Below are 26,712 nucleotides of genomic sequence, written 5' to 3'. Positions count from 1 at the left end.
CGCCAAGTCTACTATCAACTTTGACATCGATTTCTTAGCAATTGTCCCGGGGGCGTGCCTCGCTTTCGTCACGCGGCTAGGTGCGCATGCCTACTGAAGCAGGAAGCCATCGAGGCTTGCCAGCAGCGAAGTTGGCGTCGGCACCCCGTTGGAGCAGAGATGAAAATCCGCTTCACTTTGTCATGGCACTGACGGCGGCTCGCGTTTTGAGGGTCGCTCTGCAAGGCCGTGATACGCTGCAGCATTTCCACGTCCATGGTTGATAACCAATCGGAAATATAGGCCTCCTCACATCTTGCCTCGTATGATCAGGGACGATAGGGTTTCTAGACCGCTCGTTGGAAAACCATTCAGTTCCAGTAGGTTCACGAGAAGCTAACTTGGACGTTAGCTACTTCCGCCATCAAAACTTGTCTGTCCAAGTACTTGTGGTGAGGAAAAGGGAAAGGGGCTGCCTGGTAGCAACATGCTAGCCACGCTATTATTGACTTTACATTTGACCTTCGCGCCGCAGAACTCGAGCAGCCTAGCCCCGTCGCTTCGAATTCGTCGAGCTTATTATAAAGGACGATATCCTATGAATCCCCAGTGACTGCTTGGCACCCTGTTGTCGAGCACCCAGCCGCCAAAGGCTCTCTTCACATTGGTTCACTAAGCCTTCATTTTCTTCTCGCCATGTCTCATATGCATGTCTCCAAATTGGTTGACGTCATTGTAGGAATCGTGACATTTTTGGCATTGTCGGACGCACGCCGGCCAGGACCAATCTCATTCCATCTGTCCAGCCAACCCATGCAAGAATAATCACCATCGGGTTTTCTATCCTGCCTCACGCTTTCTCGCTTGGCCCCTAGAAGGTACAGGCTGAGCTGGTATCACGGTCTCGAAGCCAACCGGACTAAATTCCTCCGGTCCCATCGGAAGCTCGTCAATGTCAATTTTCAAATTCAGTAGACTCCTGATCACAACGCGGCACCCAGCCTTGCTCATTACTTCGCTTGATTCTTTGCACATGGCCGATGCCACGCATTCAAAGCAACCACGCTGGCATTGGCACGCTTCAACACGCCTCAAGGCCATGTTCAGTAAGTGGTCTATGTGATCAAACGCCTTCGTGCTAATACCCGATCCGCTAGCACCACCCTTTGCATCATAAAACGTGAGTCTTGCAGGCCGCTTTCTTTGCGTCTCCTTCTTGGCGAATTCCTTCAGCGCCACTTTACACTCAGTCCTTACGTCTTCTGGCATGCTGATGACAAATGTAGGAAGTAAACTCATGACTGCATGCTCTGCGGCATGGATAGCTGCCGCCGAATTCAGACGTCGATCTTGGAGAATGTCCAGCGCTGTTTTTGGAACATCCAGCCACACGCCCTTGCTGTACCGGATAACTGGCGGGTTGTCAACTTGAACGGCATCCAGAACTCGCCCCTTCTTGTCTACCTTGAAAAAACCAAACACAGTTTGCTGGATCTTTACTGTCCCATAATAAGCTTGAGATAGGGAGGATGGGATCCTGCGAATAGCCTCTGTCTCTGTTGGATCAATATCTGTGAAGTCTCGCTGAGTAGTTGTCCACTCCACCTTCACCTTTTCTACCTTGGCCATTTTTCTGTCGGGGAGAAAGTCTCGCACCAAGTACGTATTTCCTTGATGAAGGAATATGGCTCCGTCGTATATGGTGAATGTAGCTCTTGATGCTTCCAACTCCTCTAGTACGATATTCCGACCATTTGTGATGTCAATGACAGCAAAATGCTCATCTTCCGTGTCCCGTATGGCGACATAACGAGATGGCTGAGGTCGAAATCGATCATGACAGTGATAGTAGCCCATCTCATCCTGTATTAGACGGCTTTTGCAAACGTCCAATATATCGGCTCCGAAGTATAGAGCATCTTGCTCAGGTCTAATAGGTAACTCGTACGCGGCGCATTGGATATGCCCTTCCCGAACTAGCATATTACCAAGGTCAAGTTGAAGCCCGCAGTTAGGTTCAGTAAATAAGTCGTCTGGGTTTTGCATATAATGTTGGTCTGTTGCAAATCCGTCACCAACAAGGATAGACAAGGAATCTTTGTTTCGCCGTCCCGCCCGGCCACTCTGCTGACGCAAATTTGCAATTGTATAAGGAAATCCCCAACTCATGACAGCGTCAAGAGTACCAATGTCAATGCCCAATTCCAGTGCTGTAGTCGCTACAATTCCTAGTAATTTGCCCTCAAACATTTCAGACTCGATGCGACGGCGATCTGCGGCGGTATAGCCGCCTCGGTAACCCATGACCAGGTTTATACACTCTGATCGACCGAGTGACTCCAGCTCTTGCTTGATTGCATTAACAAGGACCTCGCACTGGGCTCGAACTCGACAGAAAGCTATAATTCGAACGCCTCTCAGCATAAGAGCGCAGAAAAGTCTGGCACATTCAAACTTCGCATTCCCACGGCCGCTTGCAGGGTCACTGGGGTCTTTGTATGGTGTATTCCAGCACAAAAACTCCTTGCGCCCCGAAGGTGATCCGTCGTAGTCAATCAACGTAACATTTTCAACCCCGAATATCGTTTCGAAGTGCTCCTTGGGGTTGGCAACAGTTGCAGAACAAGAAATGAAGCGAACTCGGCGGTTTCCCATTGCAGCGCAAAGGCGTCGTAGTCTTCTCATAATGAAAGCGACATGTGAACCCAGCTGCCCATTATAATAGTGAAGTTCATCAACTGGACATAAAGTCATATTAGCAAGTGATTGACACAGATGAATTGACAGGCTTGCACAGACCTACTACGTATTTCAAATGCGTCAGGAAAGTTCTCCAGCGTTCTTCCTGTGGTAGTATTGTGACATGCAGCATATCAGGATTCGTGAATATGATCCTGGCTTCTTGACGAATTGTATTGCGTGCGCTCATTGGCGTATCACCGTCGAAGGTTTCAACGACTGCGGCTTCAAGGCCAGGGATATAGACCATCATTTCTTTCAGGCTCCGCTTCTGATCCTGCGCTAATGCCTTTGTCGGGAAAATGTACATGGCCCTAGAATTGTAGTCTTTTTCAAGCGCGTGAAGAACAGGAAGCTGGTATATCAAGGACTTGCCTGAGCTGGTCGCTGTTGCCACAACAATACTATTGCCTTCGTAGAGGTGGTTCAGAGCCTCCGCTTGGTGAGCATAGAAGCGCGTGATGCCTTTGGCATTATACAACGCGTTGACAAGATTTTGACTCAACAGAAAACCAAGATCGCCGTAAATAGCCCCTTGGGAACCGAAAACCCTATGCCCGTCTGGTACGATCTGCCCTGTATACCAGGAGCTTTGTTTCAGCTCTTGCACAATCTCCGGTATCGATTTTCGGTCCTTTGGAATAGTTTCCGGTATTGTACTTGGTGCTACCTCTGTTGCGATTTCGTTTATTGGAGATGGTTTCGGGATGAAAGCCTGCGCCCGCTCCCTGAGAGTGACGTCAGGGTCCAGTTCATCTTGCACACAATCATTGAGAAAAATGTTTATAGCATTTGCGAACTTCTGGTTTCTCCTCTCGATTAGCTGGGTCATTTGTTTGTGTCCATATATCGGCATCCTTAGCTGCTCGTCGCGAAGTCTGCGGTTTGGTCGGACTGGCTGGCCGGTCTTCTTGTCCTGCACCTGGCGTTTTAAGTCTCCGTCGATGAACTCAAAAAACAGCACCTCTCGGTTGCGTGTGCCGGCTTTATTGCGACTGTAATCATCTAGGCCCTCGTTTCCTGCCCATCCGCCCACGGATGCATCAGGGGCGGGTGCCTGCGAGCGGGAAGATGTCGAGGGCTTAAACGTATCGTCTCTTTCTGAGCCCTTAATGTCCAGCTGCAACATTTGTTCATCCACATACGCAAAGTTGATACCCTCCGGTCGCAGGGCAACTACCAATGCCACCTCTTCCTCTGTTAGCGCTCGCTTAATGTGCGATTCAACTGTCGGCTTCATGGTTTCAAACGTCGTTGCGAGATGTTTTCGGCTGCAACAAAATGTAAAGACGATATTCAAAGCCTTGTGAGTCTTTTCCAACGCCTTGAACGTAGCAGGCCATTCAATAACACAGTCTGTAGGCAGAAACGATTTCTTCTTCGAAGTCGGTTTGGTTCTTTTTCCCAATTGAGGCTGCCCCTCTTCATGATCAGTGGATTGTCCAGGTGAATTGTTCCCATCCTGTACCAACCAGGGGCTGTGAGGATCATCGGAATGGCGTTTGCGCTTGTGATCAGGACGGCCATGACGGTCATCAGCCTGTCGACCAGAAAAATGAGAATTTGTCTTCATCACAAATCAATAATCAGGGATATATTATTCGAGGCCCTTTTTGGTATGCATGCCAACTTTCCAAAGTTTGTGTAGATAGCGCCTGGATCCGAAGCTGTTCAAACACCAGCTCGCCTCGAGACGTGAGCGGGCTTTCGTGGCAGTAACGCGCTGTCACGTGCGTGAGTGCGTTCACTACCAAGGTACTGGCGGCGCCTCACGCATTTTTTAATTCTGTTACAAATGTTGTGCCAACGACGTGCAATGGTCATTTTCTTAGTATCGCGTCTCCTGTATCATTTAATGCCTAGCTGTTTTATGAGACGCCTTCTTAAGCCTCTAAATCACCCTACGTGCTCTTAATGAACCTTCATACTCATACATGTTGTCGTCAAGCCCCTTTCGTGAACAATGCTCCGTTGCAACTTTCAACGCTCCTGTGTGCTGCACATCTGCTCGCAGTGAATCACTCAACGCGAGTGCATATTCGGATTCGACCCCAAGCTATAGAACACCAGAAACACATGCCTAGTTGCCTCGCAGTTCCCTCTGTATTGCGCCAACTTCGTTCAGAAAAAGTTTTGAATTGGCTGCAGACATCTGTAACTTAATTAGTGCTTTTTGCGCCAACAGAAACACGAATAGCTGCGAATCTTACCCTCATTGTGATGCTCACAGGTTTTGTTTCTGCTCCTTCAAAAGCGGTGAATAAGATACCAACGGATTTCAGAGAAGCTTTCTCTTGGAATTCCATGGCGGGGAGAATCGCGGTATTTAGTATGACTCGGTGGGTTTGGTCTTGACGCAAGATGAGACGAGCAACTTTGGGACCTGCAGACTCACCATCAGCAGAATCGTCATCTGTTTCTAGACATGATGCGTCGAAGCTGCCTGGAACCACAGCACCCTCGTCGTCAAAATCAACGCTTGCATTAGGGACATTGATTTTTAACATGCCGGCTCCCCGCTCCTTCCAGCCCTCTTTCCTGTCTAGACAGAACATCTTCGCTCGTACAGACACTACAGTAACCTCACCAGCCTCACCATCATCAACCGCGACTATTATGATGATTCAGTAAGTGGCAAGTCAAAAACAATAACAAATTAGGACCAAGAAAGTCAACATACTCTTGTGGAGCTTTGGCCGTTTCTTTTCATCTGCATCTTTCTCCGGCGATACGCCTCGTTCTTGATCGTCAGCTTGACTCGCATCGTCCTCTTCCGCGTTGTCATTATCATTATCATCGTCATCCACGTCACTCTCTGGCGCTCCGAAGGGCTTTGCTGCCTTCTCGCTCTGAAGGGTTTTCGCACCGACAGCGCCGAATCCACTCAATGGCTTAATTCCCGACAGTCCGGAGCCAAAGCTATTGCTTCCCAGTCCATTAGCCCCCGAGCCGAGCCCTGCAAAAGGCGAAAGGCCTGAATTCGAAGGAAGCGACAGCTTTAAGCCAGCTTCGGTTTGCGCTTTGTTTGCTTCCGTCACGCTTGTTCCTGGTCTCGACGCAGGCTGCATAGAGGCAAAGGATGATAAAGCTGGTTTAGCTGAGCCGAAACCCCCTCCTTGGGATGATCCCAAAGCCGCAAAGCCTGAAGAACTTGATGCCAGTTTTCCAAATGCTGACTCCGCAAATGTATTACTGGGACCTTCTTTCGTCAGCTGACTAGGCATTTTGCTATCATCTCGAGTTGATTGGTCCGCAATTTCTGTGACTGGGGGAGGATTCTGTATTACGGCAAATTGATCTGAAGTCAGTCGAGGCCATCCGATTCGGCGAACATTCTCACTTTCGCCCGGAACAATAGATTTGGACGTACCGAAACGGTTTCAGCCGGCTCTTCATCACGATGTCTCTTCTTTTCCGGCTCAAGCCGCATGGCTCTGTCTTTAGCGGAGTCGGTGGAGGTGACACTAGTAGCATCGTTGTCTTGTGGCCCTGGTTCCTCTTCTAGCTGGTCATGGGCACGCTTCTTCTTAGGTGACGAGACCTGCTCTTTCAGCTCCTCGCTCTTCTCATTCGATACGCCCACGAAGGATGTTTCCGGACGGTCGTCATCGGTGACAGTTGTCTTGTCAGGCTGATCAGAGATGGATGACTGCTTAAGCTCACGTCTAGTAGCTCGCGTCTCAGCATCTTCGGTAGTTTCAACATGCGCGGGTTCGTTCTTGGGGCTAGATCCAGCTCCTCGTACATCGTCGGCCATGACGGGTAGATGCGTAGTCGCGGCAGTGTGCTAACAGTGATACTTGACGCGGCGAGCAGCGCGCAAACAGGCGTAGTAGCGCGGCGGGTAGGCAGGCGCAGTCTCAGACAGAAGCAATTTGGTGGATACGGAGAAAATTCGACACAAATGAAAAGTGGCCGTAGACTTATTGACGGGGAGCAAAGCAGCGACTCTGGTGATCCCAAAGGAAAACTCGGCAGTTGCCGGCGCCGAGCACTCTGTTTGCTGTCAGGATCTTTAGTTGCTAAGAGGTAGTATAATCTCCAGCGGTGAGGGGAAGAGAAGCAAAGGCTGCCCAAAATGGTGTCTGGTGCCCGTATTCGACTTGTTCGGTCACTGCTGGTGTGTTTGATTAGACCACGGCAGGCTGCGGAATGCACACTTGAGCATGAAGTCAAAGTTCTTTCGTCGTCACCACCAGGCTCACGCGTGGGACATTTGGAAGTGGGAGGCTGCTGCTTGCTAGTCCAATCACCGTGGGTTTTGCTCCTAGCGTGCTAAGAAGCCATTTATAGCCCCCTTTCACCGCCCACCCAATAGCTATTTCTGGTGAGGGGTCAGGTGGTCACCGGGTCTGGTGTCGTAGTTCACTGTTGCAAGGCGGCAGGTGGCCCTCGCCTTCCAGTGAACCTGGTGAGCTTGAAACTCTGATACCTGGGGAGGGTTCGGTCAGACTTGTGTGCATCATCCATACTTAAGTAGGTGTGTTACGCTAACACATATTTGGGTACAGAGTTACTTCGAAAAGGCTTTGAAATACTGTACCAAGCTCTAATTCCCCTAGCTTGATTTCGTCATCATTTGAGATTGGAACGCAACGAGCAAAGGCTAGCTATATCACAAATTGGGAGCACACGGCAATACCCGTTTGAAGCCTGCGAGTATCTGGACTTTGAATAAACAATTTGATGAGGTACAAAAGTAGAGCATTCGTGCAAACTCCCGAGGTCTTTGGTCCGACAGCACTCCGTCCAGGACACTGAAATGTCACCGCCTCCTAGCTATTAATCCTGGCCGTCACAGAGGCATGAATCAGCTAATGAAGCACAGGCATCCGAGGCCTACGTAGAAGATGAACAAGGGGTACACCGCAATGGCAACTCGATTCTTGACAACGCCACTCCCTCCCAAAATGCTCACGCCAGCTGCGAGTGACCACGCAACTAGAACAATATAAATGGGTATCCGTGGAATCCAGTGTAAACCTAATGCTGAAAGGAGCCCGGCAAGCACGAGAGGGAACAACGTGTACCCAATGATGCAGACGTTCTGCGCAAAGGAACTGGGCAGTAGTCAGTTACATGGAATCTTTTGGCAAGCTAGGTCAGGGAAGGGAAGGAAACCTGTATTAACATACATGTTGCCGCCTAGCAATTTGATCTGCAGAGTAACTACAGCTTCGCCGAGCCAGATCATGGCGAAGACTCCACTGAAGACAGTATCCTTTTGCTCAGCTCGGGCCGCGATGCTAAGCAATAGACTCAGGAGTAGGCAGAAGATTAGCGGGCCCCATAGGTCCCAGTCACGCAGTCCCGGGCTCATGTTACTTTGCAAGAGCACTTCCGCATCCATCATGCGACTTGCCAGGCCCGTGAGTTCTTCTCTTGTCCCCGTAATGCCTGCTCCGCGGATATTGGAGTAGGCGCCCCGTAAACCACCCTCGGAATCAAACATTGTACCGCCCAAGAGATATCGAGGGTAGAGAACCTCTCTCAACTTGGCCCATACCGCGAGTAAGTCACGGCGTACCGTTTCCCAAACGGTCTCGTCTATTGTGTTCTGCGGCGCCCGTCTGTCTTCGCCAGGGATCGATGAGGTAAGGTAAGTTTCATTGAGAGGACGTGACGAGGCGGAGCCGATATTTCCTGAGAGAGGTTGCCGTGCAGACCTGTTTTCGAGAGGGTCGTCAAAGTCGTTCAACCCAGCTTCTATTGTTAGTAAAGTGTCGATTGTCGGAGTTTGAGAGTTGGTAAATAGCTTAGCTTGGGGGTTGGTTCTGCCAGCAGTCATGGGAGGGCCTGGTATCACAATAGGTACATACCATCATCCGGGTCAATCAAATCATCATCTTCCAGGGAAGGATGGCTGTAGTTGCCTCTTGCGCTTGCGGAAGACATGTCAAGCGACTGTCGATGCTTCAGATGGCGGATAACGTCAGCTAGACTCTTGCTCCCCCGAAGAAGAGTGTCCAACAGGGCAGTACAATGTAACAGACAACAGGACTCTTTCTGGCGAAACTATTCGTAGGGGATTATGATGAGGTTGCCCTGGATGTGTGATGCGAGAACCTGTGATGATGATACGAGGCTCGATTTGGCCAGCTTTCGCGCTTGGGCACCTGGCAAAATTGCTGACGCTGCTCCGTCAGACTGCGGCCAATCAGATGACCTCAAAGTGGATCGAACGACTTCCAACACTTATCCGCCTACGTTCCCAATGTGTACCAGAAGCTTCAGGCAATGAAGTCGATGAGTTCTATCATCGCTAGAGCTTGTTACCTCACAGCATTGAACCACGAGGCTTCTATGCCTCCGCATTGATTGTTTGCTTGGACTTGGATCAATATCAATATCCTTCGCACCATATCCCTAAGGAAATATACGCCGTCTGGCATCTCGACTTTACGAGTCCTCCTGCAAATAGACCGTCTGTCCAAATTTACTCTGTGGGATAAGCATTTGCTCTACAATCCGAAGCAGTTCTCAAGGTGCAGCGTTGACGACGATCCCGTCTTGGCAGCTAATCGTCAGTGCCCCATGGCAGCAACCGATGGCTCAGTCTTTGAGCTTCCGAAATTACGCGTCTCCATTGGATTTGAGGTAACTCCATATATAGTCCACGTTATCTGACCATCGGGGCATCTTTTCCCCTTGGCCGTGTAACTGATTGCATCAACAGAACGACACGAGGTTTCTTGGCCACGACGACAATGTGGCAGGTATATAGGCCTTACTGAACGCCATGTCCTCTTGCCTTAGACCTAACCTTTTCCATGTCTCTAGAATTCTTCGACATCAAGTTTTGCCCCTACCAGCCTTTGGACTGTGACCCAGTATTTGCCGCCGTCAGCAAAAAACATGTGAGGCCGCCTCCTCTACAGCATTCACTCCGTTTTCTCTTGCTTTTCCAATCATTACGGACCCAAAAGAAAAAACCAATATGTATCATGTTAATTTCTAATTCGATATCAAGATTGTCATTTGCAGGCTTTCCCCAAGTACGGGTGAGTCCAATCCTTGCGACATCATCAACATTATTCGGGATGACGATGTACGTACCAAATTCGGCTTAAATAACAAGATAATTGATTTCTTTTCATGGATTTAAATTCTGACGGTTCGAGTTATTTACTCACTAGGATGAGGCATCTGGCTGTTGTTGTACGTGGACGAAGGACCCGATCTCTGGTGCTCCGTACATATGTGTAGGCGGCGTCGATGCCAAAGTCAAAATCTACGACGTCTCTGATGGAAGCCTAGTAGAGGTAGCTCCAATGCCGTTCCAATATTTTCGATAGAATTGGAATCTAACTCACTTGTTGCAGTGTTTTGTTGGCCATGGAGGGGTGAGAAGCTCATTCCTTCATATACTAACCGTCAACTTTCGTCCTCCGCATACTCACTTTACTTCAGGATGTGAATGATTTAGCCACATCGCCGATTGATCCGTCTATTATTGCTTCAGCTTCAGACGATACCAGTGTCCGAATATGGAGCCTTGACACTATTCACAGGGAGCAACCTTGTCTCTGTATCCTGGCTGGCGAGGGTCACTCTTGGAACTTACTTTCCCTCGTGAGAACCTCCTTTTTGGACATGACCACCGTGGCAAGCAGATGCTGACAGTTTAGGAAGGCATTTCATGACACTGGGCGATACATCTTGTCCGCTGGACATGATCAAATAATTAATATGGTTCGGGCAACTCCCTAGTATAGAGCCATCTGCGTGCTGACACGACACTCTCAGTGGACCATTCCAGATCTTCCAATAACCCCCATCACCACCCCTCTTCAAGTTCATTATCCACACTTTTCTACATCCGCTGTTCACAGCGGTATCGTAGATTGGTATGTAACCTATTGACTGGCAACCGTGTCGAAAATGCCTGACATGATCCAAAACTAACACTGCTCCAGCGTCGCATTCTACGGAGACTGTGTTCTCTCCCGTGCTTGTCACGACGACGTTATTGTTCTTTGGAGGATTGAAGGGTTTTCTTCAGAGGGGCCGCCGCCGCCACAAAGTGCTGCTCCAACACCACAAAACGTCGTCCCAACCAGCTATGAAGACCCGGATCGCTTGACAAGATCCGCATTCGTCCCGGCTACATCACCGCAATGCCCTTCACAATATACACGCTTGATTGAGTTTCACACGCCAAACTGTGGACCCCAATTTTTCATGCGTTTCAAGCTCTTCCATGTCCCCGAACAAAACCCGGTGCTTGCATTTTGCAATGCAGCAGGTAATATTTTCTTCTGGGATTTTCGAAGACTCACTGTGTATCATGAGGTCATGGCGGGCTTGCAAGGCAAGTCAAAGGCTGCGGTGACTCCGAGCTGGCTCAAACCATTCACCCATCGACAGCGAGCGGACGCTATGTGTAGATTTAAAGGAGTTGGTAGCGACAGGGACTCCTTGGCATCGGGGCAAACGGGACAAACAGAAGCCAGTGAATATAGTCCAGAGACTCTGGAATCATGGGCATCTAGATACAGCACTGAGGATCCTCACGAGCCGCTCAGGGCCCATAAGACGGAGTCTTCTTCCACAAACTTCGTTGGAAGGCAAGCTGCATGGAGTCCAGGGGGGGATTGGTGCGTTGTGGTCGGAAGCTCAAACACCATGTTGATCTTGCAAAGATGGGCCAAAGGAGCACCTTGTAGTCGGAGTACAGGTTGATTTCCAGCAACAACTCTGGATCATTGAATTGGGCTATCATTCATAATAGTTCATGTGCTTCTGATTGGCAGTGACGCATATAGCGAACGTCGCTGCGAGTCTTCCTTTGAGCTTGAGTATTGGTCAATGAGGTCCGTCAATGGTCTGGCAGTATGGCCGCCGTTGTCGGTAATTCTTTGCAGCATGATGCTGGCAATGTCTTTCTCCGCCTTAATAGCTGTTAGCGGTTCATTTGCCATCCCTTGCTGACTGCCATCGCCCTGGGTCAGAAGCTCAGCAATAAGAAGTGATACTGTTGCCCGTAATCGGAGGAAGTAGTGATTTTTAGAATATGGCAGCTCCTTGATAAGCGTGTCCATCCTCCTGGAAATATCCTTCAAGGTGTCGTGCGCATGGAGTAGGATGCGTTCTCTCTGAATTCGCAAGTGTACTTCCGGATCAGCTTGCTCATGGTTTACGGCCATCTCTGGCTGCTCATATTGGTAAACGTCCTCAAATTGCCGACCTGATATTCGTGTGGGTGGCTCTTTCAAGCCCAATTGCAAAGCAGTGGTGCATGGATTTTCTGAGGCGTACATAGCGTGGCAGCTGTATACTTCGCAGGTCAGCATCGCAAGCTCAAAGTCTAGTGCTGAAGTATTCTTTGGGAACTTGTGGTCATATGGATATTTCTGACTAAGCTCTCGTAAGTAAGTTTTCAGTTGATTGAGATTTTCTGCAGAGTCCCATTTCCTTGGAATCCGGATACGTGTATAGCTCTTTGATCCGGGTAGAAAATTGTCACTGTATTCATGACTTTCAATATCAACGTTGTGTAGGTCTCGGTGCAGTAAAGTGGCATCCTCGCCGGCTCTCATAATTATTTCGGCACCTATTGCCCAGATGTTGTGCTGACGGACATCAATTGGCCTGCTGCCAGGGCGAACTTGCAGCAATATGCCAAATAATCTCGTCGATTTTGCCACCTCCCCTAGGTCAAGAAGTTGGTGAATAGATCGTAGCAGAGTATCTAACCGACTTGTTGGCTGTTTCAAGCATGGCCGTCTCCGGGCGCGTCTATCCTTCCCACTGCTGGCGATGCTTTCAGATTTCTCTGCCATCAGCTGTGGTGTTTCGGATACATCCAAGTCCCCCTCTTCCTGTGCTTCCTCCTCTTTCTCTGGCACGGCCACAAGAGCCTTGCGATTGAGCCCACGGTGAGGGAAGCACTCTAGCCCTCGCGTTGGATCCTCATCAGTATCTTCGAGACCGGCTAGAGATAGCTGTCGTCTTTCGCTAGATGAACGGCTGAAAGGGTTGATAGAGTTATTTGGGAAGTTCGGTGGCTCTGAGCTGCCCTGCGTCCTGTCACTGTAAGAACATCTCCGTTTCCGCTTGGCCGACTGATGCTGCGCCATTTTCATTCAGTATTTGAGTTGAAACTTCGGGAGGGACAGGGAATAATTGGAATGGTTTCTGGTTTGAAATGGTCGACCGCGACATAATGGAGCGCAACTGGCCCCACCTTCACTGTAAAAATCGAGCTTTTGGGCCTGCCTATAGCTGGACTGCTAGAAGCTCTTCAAAAGCCCATGGGATAAACTCGACAAGCCTTGATTTCTTAGCGAACCAACAGACCTCGCACAATTCAATACTCTAGGTTGGAAACCTTTACAAGATACTCCGTTACAATTCAAATGAACCATGGAGATGACCCTCGAAGACAATAAGTACTGTTTCGTCCCAGAGCTCTCAAAAATTGCCATACACGACTACGCAATAAGACTACGTCCCTTACATGCTCTTCCTGTCGAAGTAATCCCATTGGCCATCAACAGGCTTTTCCTCCAGATCTTCCCAACTGGACTCACTCTTAGCAATTATTGCTCACAACGCGGATATTGATCAATGCAGCAAGAAACACTCACATTCTGGCCTTTTCCATAGCGTCAATGATGCGAAGCTCGCCCTCTGCAACCTGGATGACCTCCTCAATAAGGCCAGCGCCAATCTTATGCTCCAGCTCCTGCACCCTGCCAATTGTTAGATCATGCGCACAGTGGGGTATCGCCCGAGGGCAATAGCATACTGTTCTGCGGTCAATTGTGGCTCGTCTTCCCACTCGATTTTCTCGTGGTCCTCCAACGGCTTTCGTTCGGCCCAGATTACTTGATCTTGCCTCTCAGCTGGGGTTCTGATGCCTTCAAGCTCACCACCCTCATCGGCCTCCCCATCCCATTCTTCGTAGCGTATATCACCAGCTTCGTGCTTCGAGCCGACAACGAAAACACGATCCCCTAGTTTCACAGTCCTGGCCTCGCTACCGTCAACCCGACCACTGGCAACTCGAAATTGCTCTGGGTTTTTCCTGATCAATTCTCTGGCTCTGGCTGCCCATTCGTTGTAGCCAGGAGGAATGATATTTCCCACAAGACTCATTCGGTGTTTCGTGACAGTCTCAACGGACTGGCGGTAAAGTGAAGTTTCAGGTATGGATTGGAGTTTTTTGAGTGTCGTCCCGTAAAGGTAGAGGAGCGTCGATCGAGGAGTGGGATGAGTCCACAGACCAGCCAGACCGGTAGGAGTGCCTGGCTCCAAGTAGCGTGCAAGCGCACGTATTGTCGGCCGCATGTTGGCAAGTTTCGACAGCCGCAATGTGCTGATTGAAAGTCTGAGTAAGTCGTGTGAGAAACATGGTCAAGCCCCGACCACGAACTCGGGGTCGTCATGGGTCATGTGACCCAGCACGTGACCGGGCATGCACTCGGATTTCTATTATCCTCGCCCTTCGTAGTAGAGGGCATGTTGAAGAGTTACAATCGCGAAATCACTCCTAAGTAGAATCTATGACGATTTAAACGTAGAGAAATGCGATGCAGTTCGATCACGCTCGTTACCAGCATGAGCATGATCATGCATTACGCGATTCCCCCAGTGCCTTGCCTCCCCGCGTGTTCATACCACAGTATTACATTTGCAACTTTCTTTCCCGATATTCGGGGTGGGAAAAAGAGGAGGAAAAAGAAATGAGAAAGAAAATGACGCGGCTAGCAATAGAACTTAGTAAGTGGCGTGAGTTGAACCGAACAGGTCTAGGTTGGTGTTGCGGCACAATCGCACAACCTCCTCAAATCAACCAGACATGTATGCCATCAAATGCTGTGTCCGTAGTGACAAAGTAACCATATACACTATGTAGTGTGTGATTACAAACCTTCTTCACGGCTTTTTCGGTAGCTAGCCTGTTACGTAGTGGTCAACATACAAACGTGAACATGTCACAAGTGGATCCAATCTGTTTCGACTTACTTCTTGTTCCGTCTGCAGACCATCAACAATGGGTGCGAGTTCGCTGAGGACTTCGGATGCCTTCTTGTGGTACTCAATTTGGGCGGCAATCAGCTCGTAGAGGTTGCGGAGTGGCTCGGGGGAGTTAAGAACCTGGACGAAAGATAAATGCGTTGAGCCTGTAGTTTGATTTCTTCCTCTCCCATACTTACATTTTTCATGACAATGACAGCTTCTTCAGTCTGAGTCACAAATTCGTCCTCTGCTTTCTCAATCTCTTCTTGGGCCTCGGGGCTCAGTTCTTGCTCGTCCTGCTGCTCAGGGCGAGAATCACCATGTCCACCGAGTTTGAAAGTCGTTCCCTTAGCATGAGCCTTGACAGCATCAAGAGAAAGCCTCGATCGCTCGACATTTTTTCTTGCACGCGTGGCAAAGTTGAGATTGGTGTTCAAGGTGGTGTTCCAACCAGCAAGAAAGCTGCTTTGGATTCGGGAGTCTTGCGCCAGACGAATTTCACCAACTCTCTCCATCGCAATGGCATACTTCTCAAGTGCAGTGGCCAATTGATCCTCTCCAGCTCCCGTATGGTTCTGGTGCAGCAGCTGGCTGCTTGCCAAGCTGGCGCGAGCAACAGCATGGCTGAAGGTCTTGGGCTGGAGCCTGGCACTCGGAGGAGCAACCAGGGCAGCTTGTGCCTCTGCAGTGGTTGTTGCGGAAGAAAGAAGGGAAACCTTCTCACTGACAGTGCGGCCAAGGTCCTGGAATGTCTCCTTGATGTTGGGTGGATAGTCGTAGGCTTCGTTCGAGTAATGCGAACTTTGGCAGTGACGATTAGAGGATGACCCGTGAATGAAGGACACGACCAGAAAGAAGTTAATGCGCCAGCTACTTACGTTACAGCAAGCATCTTTTGGTGGGTCTGCTTCAAGGCATCTACCTTCTTTACAAGGTCGATATAGTCCGGTGGGAGCTGAGTCTACAGAAGAGGACAGAAAGTTAGTGAAACTGTAAGATGGGTCTTCACTAAGTCGATAACAGATTGGATACCTTTTCCTCGGCCTGACCGAACTGTTCTTTAGTTAACTGAAAAGTGCGTGATGCAAAAGGCGTGATTTGCGCTCCAAAATCGCTGTGTCGCCAGGCTTGGTCAGCTTGTCGGTGCCTACAGTTGAGCGTAAGGAACTTACGAGAGGTTCTTGCCAAAGCTCTTGAAATCCATCTTGTCACTTCCGAAAGGCAGATTCTCAGGTATTGTTAGGAAGCGTGACAAGATACAAGGCAGATGCGAGGGTGGGAGGTTTGATGCCGGAGCTAGGCTTGATCAATGCACGTTCTGTCGTTGTCACAAGCGAAATTCAATGGAGACGAGGGCAACACAGCCACTGGCAGAAAGAGTCCCACTTGGCTACCGCGTAACAGGAACTTTGAGACCCTTGGCTCAGTGACGTTCAACACGTGACCGCCACAAGAACACGTTGGCAGTAGCACAAGCACCTTAAGTACTTCAGTAGGTACTTTTAAGTAACTACCTAGGTACCTAGTAGTCGCCAAGGGGAAACTTTGTCTAGATTCTATGGTGGGAAATCGCACGAGGAAAAAACATCACTCCGTTGACTCTACCAGTTAGTATTGCTTTGTATAATCCTCAACTGGCACGAAAACTCAAACCAAGTAATCGCGACAAAATGGGTTGAGAGAATATTGAACTACAAAGCCCGCTCATCACAAACGGGAGAAATCTAGGGAGGCACGGGATATATAAAAGGGTGGCTGACTTTAAGGTTCGTGTGCTTACCGGGATGTCAAAATCATAAGCAAAATATTCATTCAATCGGGTAACATTAGGCTACTCCTCCATTCAAAGAAAAACGACCTTCTACCTGTCTTGGATATGTGTGGTCTCAGCCCATGATGGCTGAACCTCTCGACATACCAATTCGTAGTCCCGCAGGGTTGGATGTTGATTTCCAAGGCCAACTGTCGTCCAAAACATTGTCCAGTTTGAATCCGAAAGCTTACATGTCCCTGTGGATCGTTCAAAATACCACTTATTTACCGGATTATTTTTACGACTTCTCCAACATACGCCATTTGGAAAGCAGTCCTGTACCATAGAGTTGAAGACAATGTCAGCAACTCCACTGCTACCCTGACGGTTCTTCAACACCGCAAACTTGTCAAGGTATGGAACAAATCGGCCTGAATCATATACAGCTTGCTCGTCAATCCTCTCGGGGTGCTCCCAGGTCAAGATTGCGCAGCCCTCGTACTCCCCCGCAATGATAATTCCGGCCAGGTTCTCATTCACTCGTTCCAAATAGTGCTGTGCGTCAAGTTTTCGGTTGAAGGAGTCTTCAATAAGGTGGATAAGCCGAGGGAGGTCTATGCAGTTGTCTGTGAGACGGAGGCGAGGCGAACTGGGTTCAGGGGGTAGCCATCTTTGAACCTTTGGGTCCGGATATACTGTTACTGGCATTCCCCGTTTGACCAAAGTTGCAGATCCGGATTCCGCATTTTGTACACATGCACGCCTCTCTTCTTGAATTCTTTGGAGGGGCAGTGAGGGAGAGAAAGCAGGACGGTCTGTCAGCAAGTTGTGCAGCAATGGGTTCTTTCGCTTTCGGGTTGTGACCATGTTATCAAACCCAAAGAGCGGGTATCCCAACGCGTGAATGGGCAAAGTTGATGAGGCGCTCGTTTGAGTGTTGGCAGCCGCATGAGGCGAAGTAATCAGAGCTGATGACGTCGGGGGTAGAAACGAGAGTGCGTCTTTTGCCAAGCTCAAATTTGCGATGTGATTCTTAACATTCGCAACGCGGCTTGTGCATTCGGCAGTCTTCAGACTAGCTATCAGGTCTCCATACTCTTGCTCAAGATTTATGAACCTGTGTGAGATGTCGGGCCGGAAAGCCATTGGAATTCCGCCAACTTGGTCCAGGATAATTATGCGTTCAACAGACGCAGTCCTTGTTGGCCGCCGATACACTGGTACTCCGTCTATTAAGTCGCCGTTCGTATCATCTAGCTGCAGACCGCTCAAAAATTTGGCTAAAGCAATCGTTGTTTCGTTCCCTTCAGCAGGTGTGGGTGAAGATATCCCATCTTTCCTAGTTAAAGATGGTATCACGACAATCATGCCGCGTTGAAGCGCTCGATGCAGCATGCCCAGGTCCTCGACAAGCATATCACCGCAAAACTTAGATGCCACAGGTGAGGTGCCGTTTGAATGTGACTTTACAAAGACATGGCCGGCCAGTTTAGCACCTGCACCGCCAAAAGAGTCAATTGCTTCGCAAATTCGAAAGGCTTCGTCGTCAAAGGTTCGGCGATCGGCGTCCAAGCCACAGTCCACGACCACCAGGGCCAGGAGGCCAAGCAGTCGAAGTTGTGACAGCGTCTTTGCAGTGCCAGAGAGCGCATCTGACGACAGTTGTTGAGGCAGTCGCAGTTTAACAACAGCAACATTGACAGGCTCAGGGCGATCCTCCTTGGCCGTCGCAGCTTCACTGTCCTTTGTACTGGTTCTGGGGAGGTCTGAAGAAATGGGCTGCTTTGAGGCATATTTTTGAAGGTAGCCTTTTGCCTCTCGCCGCGTTGCTGAAGCCTCGAGCACGGACACAATAACATCCTGATACGATTTGTTAGCACGAGACTGCATGTTTCTCGACAACTAAGTGAATGAGGAAGCTCTCACTCTGTCCAGAGCTTGTTTCTTTGCTCGGGAAAAAGATGGAGTCGATAGCCGACGAATAGATGCTATTTGTCTGCAACTGCAGGTATTGCTCGACATCATGCCTAGGAGAGCCGCAACACCGGATCGGCCCTGGTGATGCTGCCGGCCGCGGACCTGACTCAATAGATACTTCTTCAGTACCATCATAGGGATTCCATGGCCACAGCTGAGGATGCTATTTCCGAGACAACAGCAAGCCATGATGCAAGACAAAGAGTTGCTTGCATCGCAAGCTACGGCACCAGCGGCACACACGCGCGCGCCAACACACCAGTCTGGTAGTTGAACCTGGAGGTGTCTACCAGGAAGGATTGGATAAGGTGGGGGGGAACCTGACGGAGGCAGGGGGGAAGATCAAGAGCTCAGGTCTAAGAGGCGTGTTTGCACTCTTTGCAAAAGCGCCGAGGTCTCTCTATATGGCTGCCGCATATCACGCCTCCCTCATGGAAGAGGTTGACATGGGCTGGGGGGAGCACTTCCGTACGTCGTGCATGAATAGCTGCATGGGTTAGTAGTACTCAGTAGTGAGATGTGGGCAGTGACAACTGTAATACTAGTCACTTTGGGGAAGCATTGATAGCCAGGCGGGTGTGCTATTGACATCTGGAGCCGCTTGGGGGAAGTCGTTATGTCGTCCCTTGCGATATCGCAGCTGACTTCAGGAGGGGTCGGCCGGATTTTAGGGGACCAGACTGGACTTCGGTGGGACTGGTGGAACAATGACTCACGAATGAAACGTCGACGAGCAGCGGGGACCACCCGACCAGACTTCTAAAATGTTTGAGGCCCGCCTCACCGCCCAACTATCCACTCATGCTGATGTTGTTGATATGTCTGTTGGTAAATTACTTACGCACCTACTTAAGTACCTACTTAGGTAGCAAGTAGTACCTTCCCCTTGCGAAGAATCTACAACGATTAAGTCCATGTCTCGAGCGTCTTTTCCCTATTCACTAGTACCGCACTTGTTTTAAGGACTCAAGTCGGAGCACATTTCGAATGGTCAATAACAAAACTGGACTGGAGTTACTAGACGCCGTGTTGTCTATAATTCAGGACCTAAAAGTTTACTCAGGAGTGACATAGCAGAGGGAGTTAAAGCCAGCAAGGGATATTTTTACAGAGAGCACGAAGAGCAGAAACTTACACAGACATATGTACATATGTTAGATACTTCAAATAGCTAGCTTAGCTATCTATATAATTAGTATATCTACTACTATCTAAGATGTGGAATGCTATGGTCTGGGCTAGTTCCGGACTCAGCGAGCGGGACATAGCCTACCTCTTTGTTGACTACCTGTACAGTGTCAATAAAGCAAGCAAAGGGCAGCTTGTTCAATACGTACCCTATTGGCCTAGCCGGCCGGAGGGTTGAATAAGTCCCTCTTACTTGTTCAGCCTGGCACTATACAAGTTCGCACCCGCGTTGCATCTACTAATACTTGGCATAGCCCAGACCTTTACATATAAGGGGTTAATACAAACAGTTTTGACAGCTCGTCTCATCCTAGAGGACAGCTCATCTTGTTTTATAATACTCCTTTTGAGACGTCTCGAGACCTTTTCTTGGCCTCTTATACCGGGACACATAAGTAGCAGGCGTTCAAATGGCAATTTTGCAACTCAGACACAATGTACCAGACTAAAACTACCTACTTAGCTTATAGACTCGGTTTTCCAGAATAAGGTTGAGCCATCCATTGAACTACACAGGTACCTACTTAAGTAGGTAAGTAGGTAGAGAGCCGTGTCGGGCTTGCCCCTACCGCTACCGTCCTAGCATGTTTATCAGGAGGACTTAATCTTGCCAAAGTTGGCACACCGGTCCTCAAGGACTAATTTCAGATCTCAGCCCATCGTGGACTCATATCATGTGTTGATGGAATTGATCAAGTACTCAAGGGTTCATAAGGAGCTGCCTTCTCTGGCCCCACACCCTAAGAAAATGCATGGCCTCAGGAGATTAAGCAATAATTACCTCTCTACTTATTAGTCCGTGAGTAGACCGAAAAAAACGCCGCCTGCCATTGTGTTCGAATTTAATCCAGTCTCTCGGTGAGTGATTTAATCACTCTACTGTAAAATTTGGATGCCTGCGTTCGCGGAAAAGTGATTTCTTCGACCAAGTAGTCCGGTAGCATCCTAATCAAGTCACTATCGCGGTCTGTATCAAGTTGAGGCCGGTATGTGAATTGAATGTCATTGTAGCTTTCGGGATCCTCTCCATTATCCAGGGCAAGCTTGAAGTGCAGAGCTGAAACAAGTTAGCATTAGGCTTTGTCAGTGAGGAGTCCCAATTGGAGAGCTTACTCCCGTTCCTCCCGGTCTGAATGCAGTCAAAGACATTTCCACTATCACCACGCTTCATCCCCCGGACAATAAGACCGGTTAAATCCCCATATAGGTCTTCCTTTGCTTGCGCTGTGAGAACAATTTCCGATGGGGCTGATTTATGGCCCATTTCCCCAGGCTTGAATGTGCTTCCTGGATTTTTCACACTAGCTTCCGCAGCTCTGCTCGCTGAAAGTTTAGCAGAAAGCGACTTGACCTCAGACCGAGCATTCGATAAGGATTCTGCCAGGTCGCATATTTTTTTCTCCAAGTCGCAAACATTATTTTCGCTAAGCTCTAGTTGCTGGCGCACCTGCTCGCCTTGTCTCGCCATTGCAGATTGCGCATTCAGTTCCTCCTTCAGCGATTGAACAAGCTTGTTTGAGGCTGTTAACAGGTCAGGCATTCCGAATTCAAGGTATGATACGACGTTGGAGCGTGCACCGTGAACTACAAGGCCGCATTCTTACCTATTGTATTTTCCTCAGACTGTCGTCTCAGTCTTTCAAAATTGCGCTCCGCGTCACGTATTCCCACTTCCTGTAGCTCATTGTGTCGCGTTTTCAACGAGCTGTATTTCTTCGTCAATTCACACAACAGCCTCCGAGTCGAAATATAGTCTATATCATTGGTCTGTTTCGCTAGGAGATGCTCCTCTTCATCAATGCCAGGCGCTGCTTCTTGCTGTTCTAGCTGGCCAGTATATTTTGGCTCCTCGTCGCCGTCCTCGGAAGTTGAATCTGGCTGGTCGGCGGCACTCTGTGTATATAATGAGCCCGAGAATCCTGTGAGACAACAATCTTGGTTACGTAATAAGCTGTTTAATTGCCATTGCTTATGGGACGAAGGTAGATTTGAGTATGATTTGCCCGAGGCGACTTGTTCTAGTTCCTCCACGTGCTTTTCTTCGGTCCCAGGTTGTAAGATAGTATTGTTTTTGCTCTTTTCCTTTAATATTTGTCTTCCCATCGCGGGCACTAAACGACCCGTGCCGCTCTTAACGCTCCGCCTTGATCTTTGAGACGGCTTTGTTATCCGTATCGTGGGGTGCGCTGTTCGATCATGACCTCGCTTGGATGCTACAGTCTTCCCACAAAGCACCCGAGAAGACGGAATACCGATCGCTTCAACATCGTCGAAATCCGGTTCAGAATCAGAGAGGACCATCGGAGCAAGGTTGCCTGCCACATGCAATTGTGGAGGCATCTTTCACGCAGGAAAATAGATGAAAAAAATTCGTATACGTATCAGGAGAAGTAAACCATTGCAGTGCTGATCGAAGGGGCAAATTGTCTCCTCTCACTTCATCTGGTCCTGGTAGGTGCAATCTTCAATGTTATGATTCGGAAGTGATGCTCAGTCGTCGGTTCCGCTGAAAGGAACCACTGTATTTCCGTTTTGAGTGAATGTAAACAGTAAACAAGCCCGTCGCCTATTCCCAAAGTGGCCCGGCCCCAGTTCATCAGTTACGTAAGCTCAAGTCCACATGCCGCCAGGCAAGTGGCAAACACTAAGCCAAAAAAGCAAGCCCCAGCATACTCCGTACATAAGTGGGTAGGTACGTGACACATGAGTGCAAAGACGATAAGGGAATTGATGACTTACCACACGCCACGTACGCTCGTGACGAATCCCTTTTTAGTTGTTGAAACACACATCGTGCAAGACCTTTCAAAGCATGTAGAGAAGGCTATTAGAGGAACTTGTACTTCTCTGCGTATACCATTTCGACACAGAACTGCGATAACTTTCCGTCGGTTGTGAGAACTTCAAACAGAGCTGCTCCCGATCGATGGAATCGTTGGAACATCCCGGCTCAACACTCCTTGTCTCTATCAACTAAGTCATACTTCGATGCCCAGGAAACCAGTCCCGAGGCCGCGCTTGTATTGAGGTATGGGCGAACGACGAAAACTTGGCGATGTCGCCCTTGATCTCTTATTATTTGCCGGCATGGTATGTCATATTTACCAAGATATCTGGGCCGGCGAGCGTCCAAACCCAACCTCGAACCAAAGAAATTCTATGTTTATTGACCAAAGAGCTTCCTACATAGATGACAGCTGGACTCTTTGTTGCTAGAAATTTTCTCACACCGATGCTTAGCAATCTGGCCGACCCTGACAAAGAGAAACACGAACAAGCCAGGCGGCTGGCAAAAGCACATCTCGAGCGATTGAACCGTCACCGGAATACGAACGAAGATAGAGATGATGTGAGCCAGGAATCTAGGCGAGTTGAAGATCTGGGTTTGAATGAGTATGAGAACCTGATTGCACTTGAAATGGTCGCACCAGAGGACATACATGTTGGATTTGATGGTAGGCCCATACCCCCTGCCTTAACTGTGCTAGAAAAAGTGCTATGCAACATTTTTGACACGGGCTGACTGTGGATTTTTCGTTGACAGATATCGGCGGACTTGATTCAATAATCGAGGAGCTGAAAGAATCCGTGATATACCCGCTTACGATGCCGCATCTGTATTCCCATGCTGCGCCATTGCTCTCTGCACCATCTGGAGTGCTCCTGTTTGGCCCTCCAGGCTGTGGAAAGACCATGCTTGCAAAGGCTTTAGCTCATGAAAGCGAAGCTTCGTTCATCAACCTTCACATCTCAACTATGACAGAAAAGTGGTACGGTGATTCGAACAAAATAGTTCGTGCCGTCTTCTCCTTGGCACGTAAAATGCAACCGTCTATTATATTCATTGATGAAATAGATGCGGTGCTAGGAACGAGGAGGAGCGGGGAGCATGAGGCCAGCGGTATGGTCAAAGCTGAGTAAGACTTTCCACCCCGCAGCCTTCAATATGTACTCAAGATTTTAACATGGGGTATAGGTTTATGACGCTATGGGACGGCCTTACGTCGGCCAATGCATCGGGGATGCCAGCTCAAATCGTCGTCCTAGGGGCTACAAACCGCATACATGACATCGACGAGGCAATTCTGCGGCGCATGCCCAAAAAGTTCCCTGTGCCTCTTCCTGGCCGTGCACAGCGACGCAAAATATTGCAGCTCATTCTGCAAGATACAAAGTTTGATGAAGAGAATTTTGATTTAGACTACGTCGCGAAGATCACTGCGGGAATGTCAGGCAGTGACATCAAAGAAGCTTGCCGTGATGCAGCCATGGCACCTGTTCGGGAAGTCATGCGCCAGTACAGGGGCGAGGGACGGCGAATGGCTACAATCGATTCTAGCCAATTTCGCGGTATTAGGACCGATGATTTTCTTGGCAATCGAGGCGGCCATATAGATAAACTCGATGTCAAGAGCGCCAGAGATATGGCAGGCAAGAGAAGAAACCAGACTCGAGGCATTAGTGGCGATTATGAGGATGTAGATGAACTCTTTGTTGAAAGCCAGGATTAGGCAGTATTGAAGTTTGGGAATGGGATAACGCTGGAAACTTGTGGACATATTGGTGTAACCTTGAGCAAGCTGGAACGTCAAAATTTTCTCCGAGATGTTTGAAGCGTCTTTGGTAGCATGCAATTTGGGGTGACGCACTGAGCCATTCCACCACCTGCGTCCAGATAGATCACTTGCACCATCACGTTGTGCGGTCTTATTTATAGGACCAGAAATCAAAAACTGAGGTAGCAGTAAAACATGTCTATAACGATTATGTGTTATAAAAATTTCGCGCGTAGCCCTGGGTACATTTATTATGTAGTTATTAAGCATAGAAGGTAACCTTGCTTTCTGGCGATTTTTTGCCTAGATTTTACTAAGTATATATATAAGATTATTGCTACACCTCTGACAAAATTAGGTACACCTCTCTACATTGCCCTGTTAGCCTTATTATATTTATAAAGGCAGAGAATTCTAGTGCATATTAAGGACTAGCCTTACAGGCTACTGCGTGTAAGCGTTACTAGTATTAACTATAAACTTAAGGAGAGAAAAGAGAGAAAGAGAAAGCTCTCTATCCCCTCTTTTTCTTTTATTATATATATATAGGTTTAATATATATTTAAAGCGTACTTAATAAGGCATTAATATAGTACTTTATATCTACTTAAGCTTATAGCTTAAGTTTATTATATACTCTTCTTCTAGTAGGTTTATTTATATTACTACTATATAGTAGAGATAGATATATAGTGTAAATTCTCCTAGTAACTATATATTTCTACTTTATATTTTTTATATATAGTATATACTTAATATACCTCTACTTTATAATAGTTTAGTAACTTTATACTACTTATTTTTATTGTTTTCTTCTTAATAAGTATTATTAATACTTTTTTATACTACTAAGAATTTTTATTTCTAAAGATTACTACTACTATATCTACCTTCTTTTTCTATATTACTTTTATACTACCTCTACTATTCTAAGTATAATATAATATATATTATATACTTAATTTAGTTTTAAGAAGTCTACTACTAGCGTGCCTCCTCTTCTACTTCTACTACTTCTACTGCTATACTAGAATGCTTACTATATAAGTAAGTATGCTATAGAGTTTAATAATAATAACCTCTTTAATAGAGAGAAAGTTCTAGAAATATATATACTATATTAGTATAAGCTTATTAATACTAGCTCTACTAGTTGCATTCTTAGCTTTACTATAGCTTATAAGTAGTACTATAAAACTTATAAGAGGTATATCTAGAAGGCATACCTCTATGCTTTAAACTTTAAGCTATACTACTAATAAAAGAAAGTATAGTAAATTGTAAATACTAGTAGATATATTATATTTACTATATATAAAAAGTTAAGTAAGAGCTTTAGTATATATACTAAATTCTCTATATAGTTTAATTCTATAGCTAAAAAGTTTAATATATTATTAAAGTAAGCTTATATTGCCTCTAGTTCTATTTACTCTTTATATATACTAGCTAGTTTATTTTCTAGTAATATAGCTACTAGCGCTAATTTATAAGTACTAGCACTTACTAGTATATTAATACTCTTCTACTATAGATATATACTGCTTTTTAACTAATAAATACTAGTAAATTTTTTCTAGAGCTAAGCTACTATAGCTTAAAATATTAAGTAAATACTATATAAGTAGCAAGTAGAGTAGGTAAAGTTATACTATAAGTATACTAACTAGTAGAAGCTAACTTATACTTTAGTTAATATACTTTATAAAGAGATAACTCTTTATAGCTAATATATTTACTTTTATATCTTTAAGACTTTAACTTATCTTTATAGTAGAGAAGAAGGTAGTTATAAAGGTAATAATATTTAAAATACTATTTCTTCTCTACTCTCTCTCTCTCTTAATAATTAAGTTATTAATTTAACTAGTAATAAGTTACAATAAAAGTTGCTTAGTAAGCTAGAGTGCTTATTTTAGTAGGCGCTATATTAAGCGTAAGTTAAGTATAAGTTAAGTATATATTAAGCTTTATAGTTATATTATCTCTCTCTTTATTTTTCCCTCTTTTTTTTTTTTAATAAATTTCTTTTTTTTTTACTAGCTAGCCTTAGTGCTAATATAACTATAGTTTAGTTCCTTCTATATTTTTTTTTAATTAATTAGCTCTATATATTATACTACTATTTAGAAATTAATTACTTATAAATTAAGCTTATTATACTTTTATATATCTCTTTACTTAGCTTTAAATTAATTAAGTACTATAGTATCTTAAAAACTCTTAAGTAGTTTCTATATTAATTAAATATACTTCTTCTACTTAATATATATATTTTACTTTCTGCCTCTTTTAAGTATATTCTTTACTACTAGAATTTTCTCTACTTTATATTTATAGCTTTCTTTACCTTAAAGAGTTTTATCTACCTTAATTAATACTAGTAGTAAGCAGAAGTTCTAAAGTATTTAGCTAGGCAGTAAGTTAAATACTACTTACTTAATAAAGTCTATATAGAATACTAAGTATATACTATATAGAATATTTAATTTTACTATTAATAGAGATAGTACTTTAATTACTATATACTTTACTATAACTTAATTAAGTTTTCTA

At 46.8% G+C, this 26,712-nt stretch overlaps 8 protein-coding genes across 8 annotated transcripts; 1 reads left to right on the top strand and 7 right to left on the bottom strand.

Moving 5' to 3' along the window:
- Positions 1-819: 819 nt before the first annotated feature.
- MAM_04260 (DNA/RNA helicase, DEAD/DEAH box type) lies at positions 820-3,958 on the bottom strand (the record flags this gene model as incomplete). The annotated part of the gene is made up of 2 exons (XM_040823058.1): positions 820-2,717; positions 2,779-3,958. 2 exons carry the CDS (start codon positions 3,956-3,958, stop codon positions 820-822), a joined length of 3,078 nt encoding a protein of 1,025 aa, XP_040678937.1.
- Positions 3,959-4,798: 840 nt separating this feature from the next.
- MAM_04259 (Pleckstrin-domain containing protein) lies at positions 4,799-6,475 on the bottom strand (the record flags this gene model as incomplete). The annotated part of the gene is made up of 4 exons (XM_040823057.1): positions 4,799-4,870; positions 4,929-5,329; positions 5,399-5,996; positions 6,089-6,475. The coding sequence occupies 4 exons, from the start codon at positions 6,473-6,475 to the stop codon at positions 4,799-4,801; spliced, it is 1,458 nt and encodes a 485-aa protein (XP_040678936.1).
- Positions 6,476-7,528: 1,053 nt separating this feature from the next.
- MAM_04258 (Yip1 domain protein) lies at positions 7,529-8,613 on the bottom strand (the record flags this gene model as incomplete). Its single annotated transcript, XM_040823056.1, has 3 exons — positions 7,529-7,778; positions 7,854-8,424; positions 8,538-8,613. The coding sequence occupies 3 exons, from the start codon at positions 8,611-8,613 to the stop codon at positions 7,529-7,531; spliced, it is 897 nt and encodes a 298-aa protein (XP_040678935.1).
- A 2,837-nt stretch (positions 8,614-11,450) lies between these two features.
- Positions 11,451-12,797, bottom strand: MAM_04257 (uncharacterized protein; the record flags this gene model as incomplete). Its single annotated transcript, XM_040823055.1, has 1 exon — positions 11,451-12,797. One exon carries the CDS (start codon positions 12,795-12,797, stop codon positions 11,451-11,453), a length of 1,347 nt encoding a protein of 448 aa, XP_040678934.1.
- A 376-nt stretch (positions 12,798-13,173) lies between these two features.
- Positions 13,174-14,010, bottom strand: MAM_04256 (NADH-ubiquinone oxidoreductase 29.9 kDa subunit; the record flags this gene model as incomplete). Its single annotated transcript, XM_040823054.1, has 3 exons — positions 13,174-13,240; positions 13,308-13,412; positions 13,469-14,010. 3 exons carry the CDS (start codon positions 14,008-14,010, stop codon positions 13,174-13,176), a joined length of 714 nt encoding a protein of 237 aa, XP_040678933.1.
- A 575-nt stretch (positions 14,011-14,585) lies between these two features.
- MAM_04255 (acetylglutamate synthase) lies at positions 14,586-18,325 on the bottom strand (the record flags this gene model as incomplete). Its single annotated transcript, XM_040823053.1, has 7 exons — positions 14,586-14,621; positions 14,689-14,820; positions 14,880-15,483; positions 15,561-15,643; positions 15,715-15,796; positions 15,855-15,910; positions 16,754-18,325. 7 exons carry the CDS (start codon positions 18,323-18,325, stop codon positions 14,586-14,588), a joined length of 2,565 nt encoding a protein of 854 aa, XP_040678932.1.
- Positions 18,326-20,442: 2,117 nt separating this feature from the next.
- MAM_04254 (chromosome segregation protein) lies at positions 20,443-21,140 on the bottom strand (the record flags this gene model as incomplete). The annotated part of the gene is made up of 2 exons (XM_040823052.1): positions 20,443-20,657; positions 20,714-21,140. The coding sequence occupies 2 exons, from the start codon at positions 21,138-21,140 to the stop codon at positions 20,443-20,445; spliced, it is 642 nt and encodes a 213-aa protein (XP_040678931.1).
- A 2,066-nt stretch (positions 21,141-23,206) lies between these two features.
- Positions 23,207-24,111, top strand: MAM_04253 (ATPase family AAA domain-containing protein 1; the record flags this gene model as incomplete). Its single annotated transcript, XM_040823051.1, has 2 exons — positions 23,207-23,517; positions 23,577-24,111. The coding sequence occupies 2 exons, from the start codon at positions 23,207-23,209 to the stop codon at positions 24,109-24,111; spliced, it is 846 nt and encodes a 281-aa protein (XP_040678930.1).
- Positions 24,112-26,712: the final 2,601 nt, after the last annotated feature.

Source organism: Metarhizium album (assembly GCF_000804445.1).
Source record: "Metarhizium album ARSEF 1941 chromosome Unknown scaffold_9, whole genome shotgun sequence".
NCBI lineage: Eukaryota > Fungi > Ascomycota > Sordariomycetes > Hypocreales > Clavicipitaceae > Metarhizium > Metarhizium album.
Note: the sequence above shows the minus strand (reverse complement) of the source record. Positions and strands in the feature narration are given on the sequence as shown.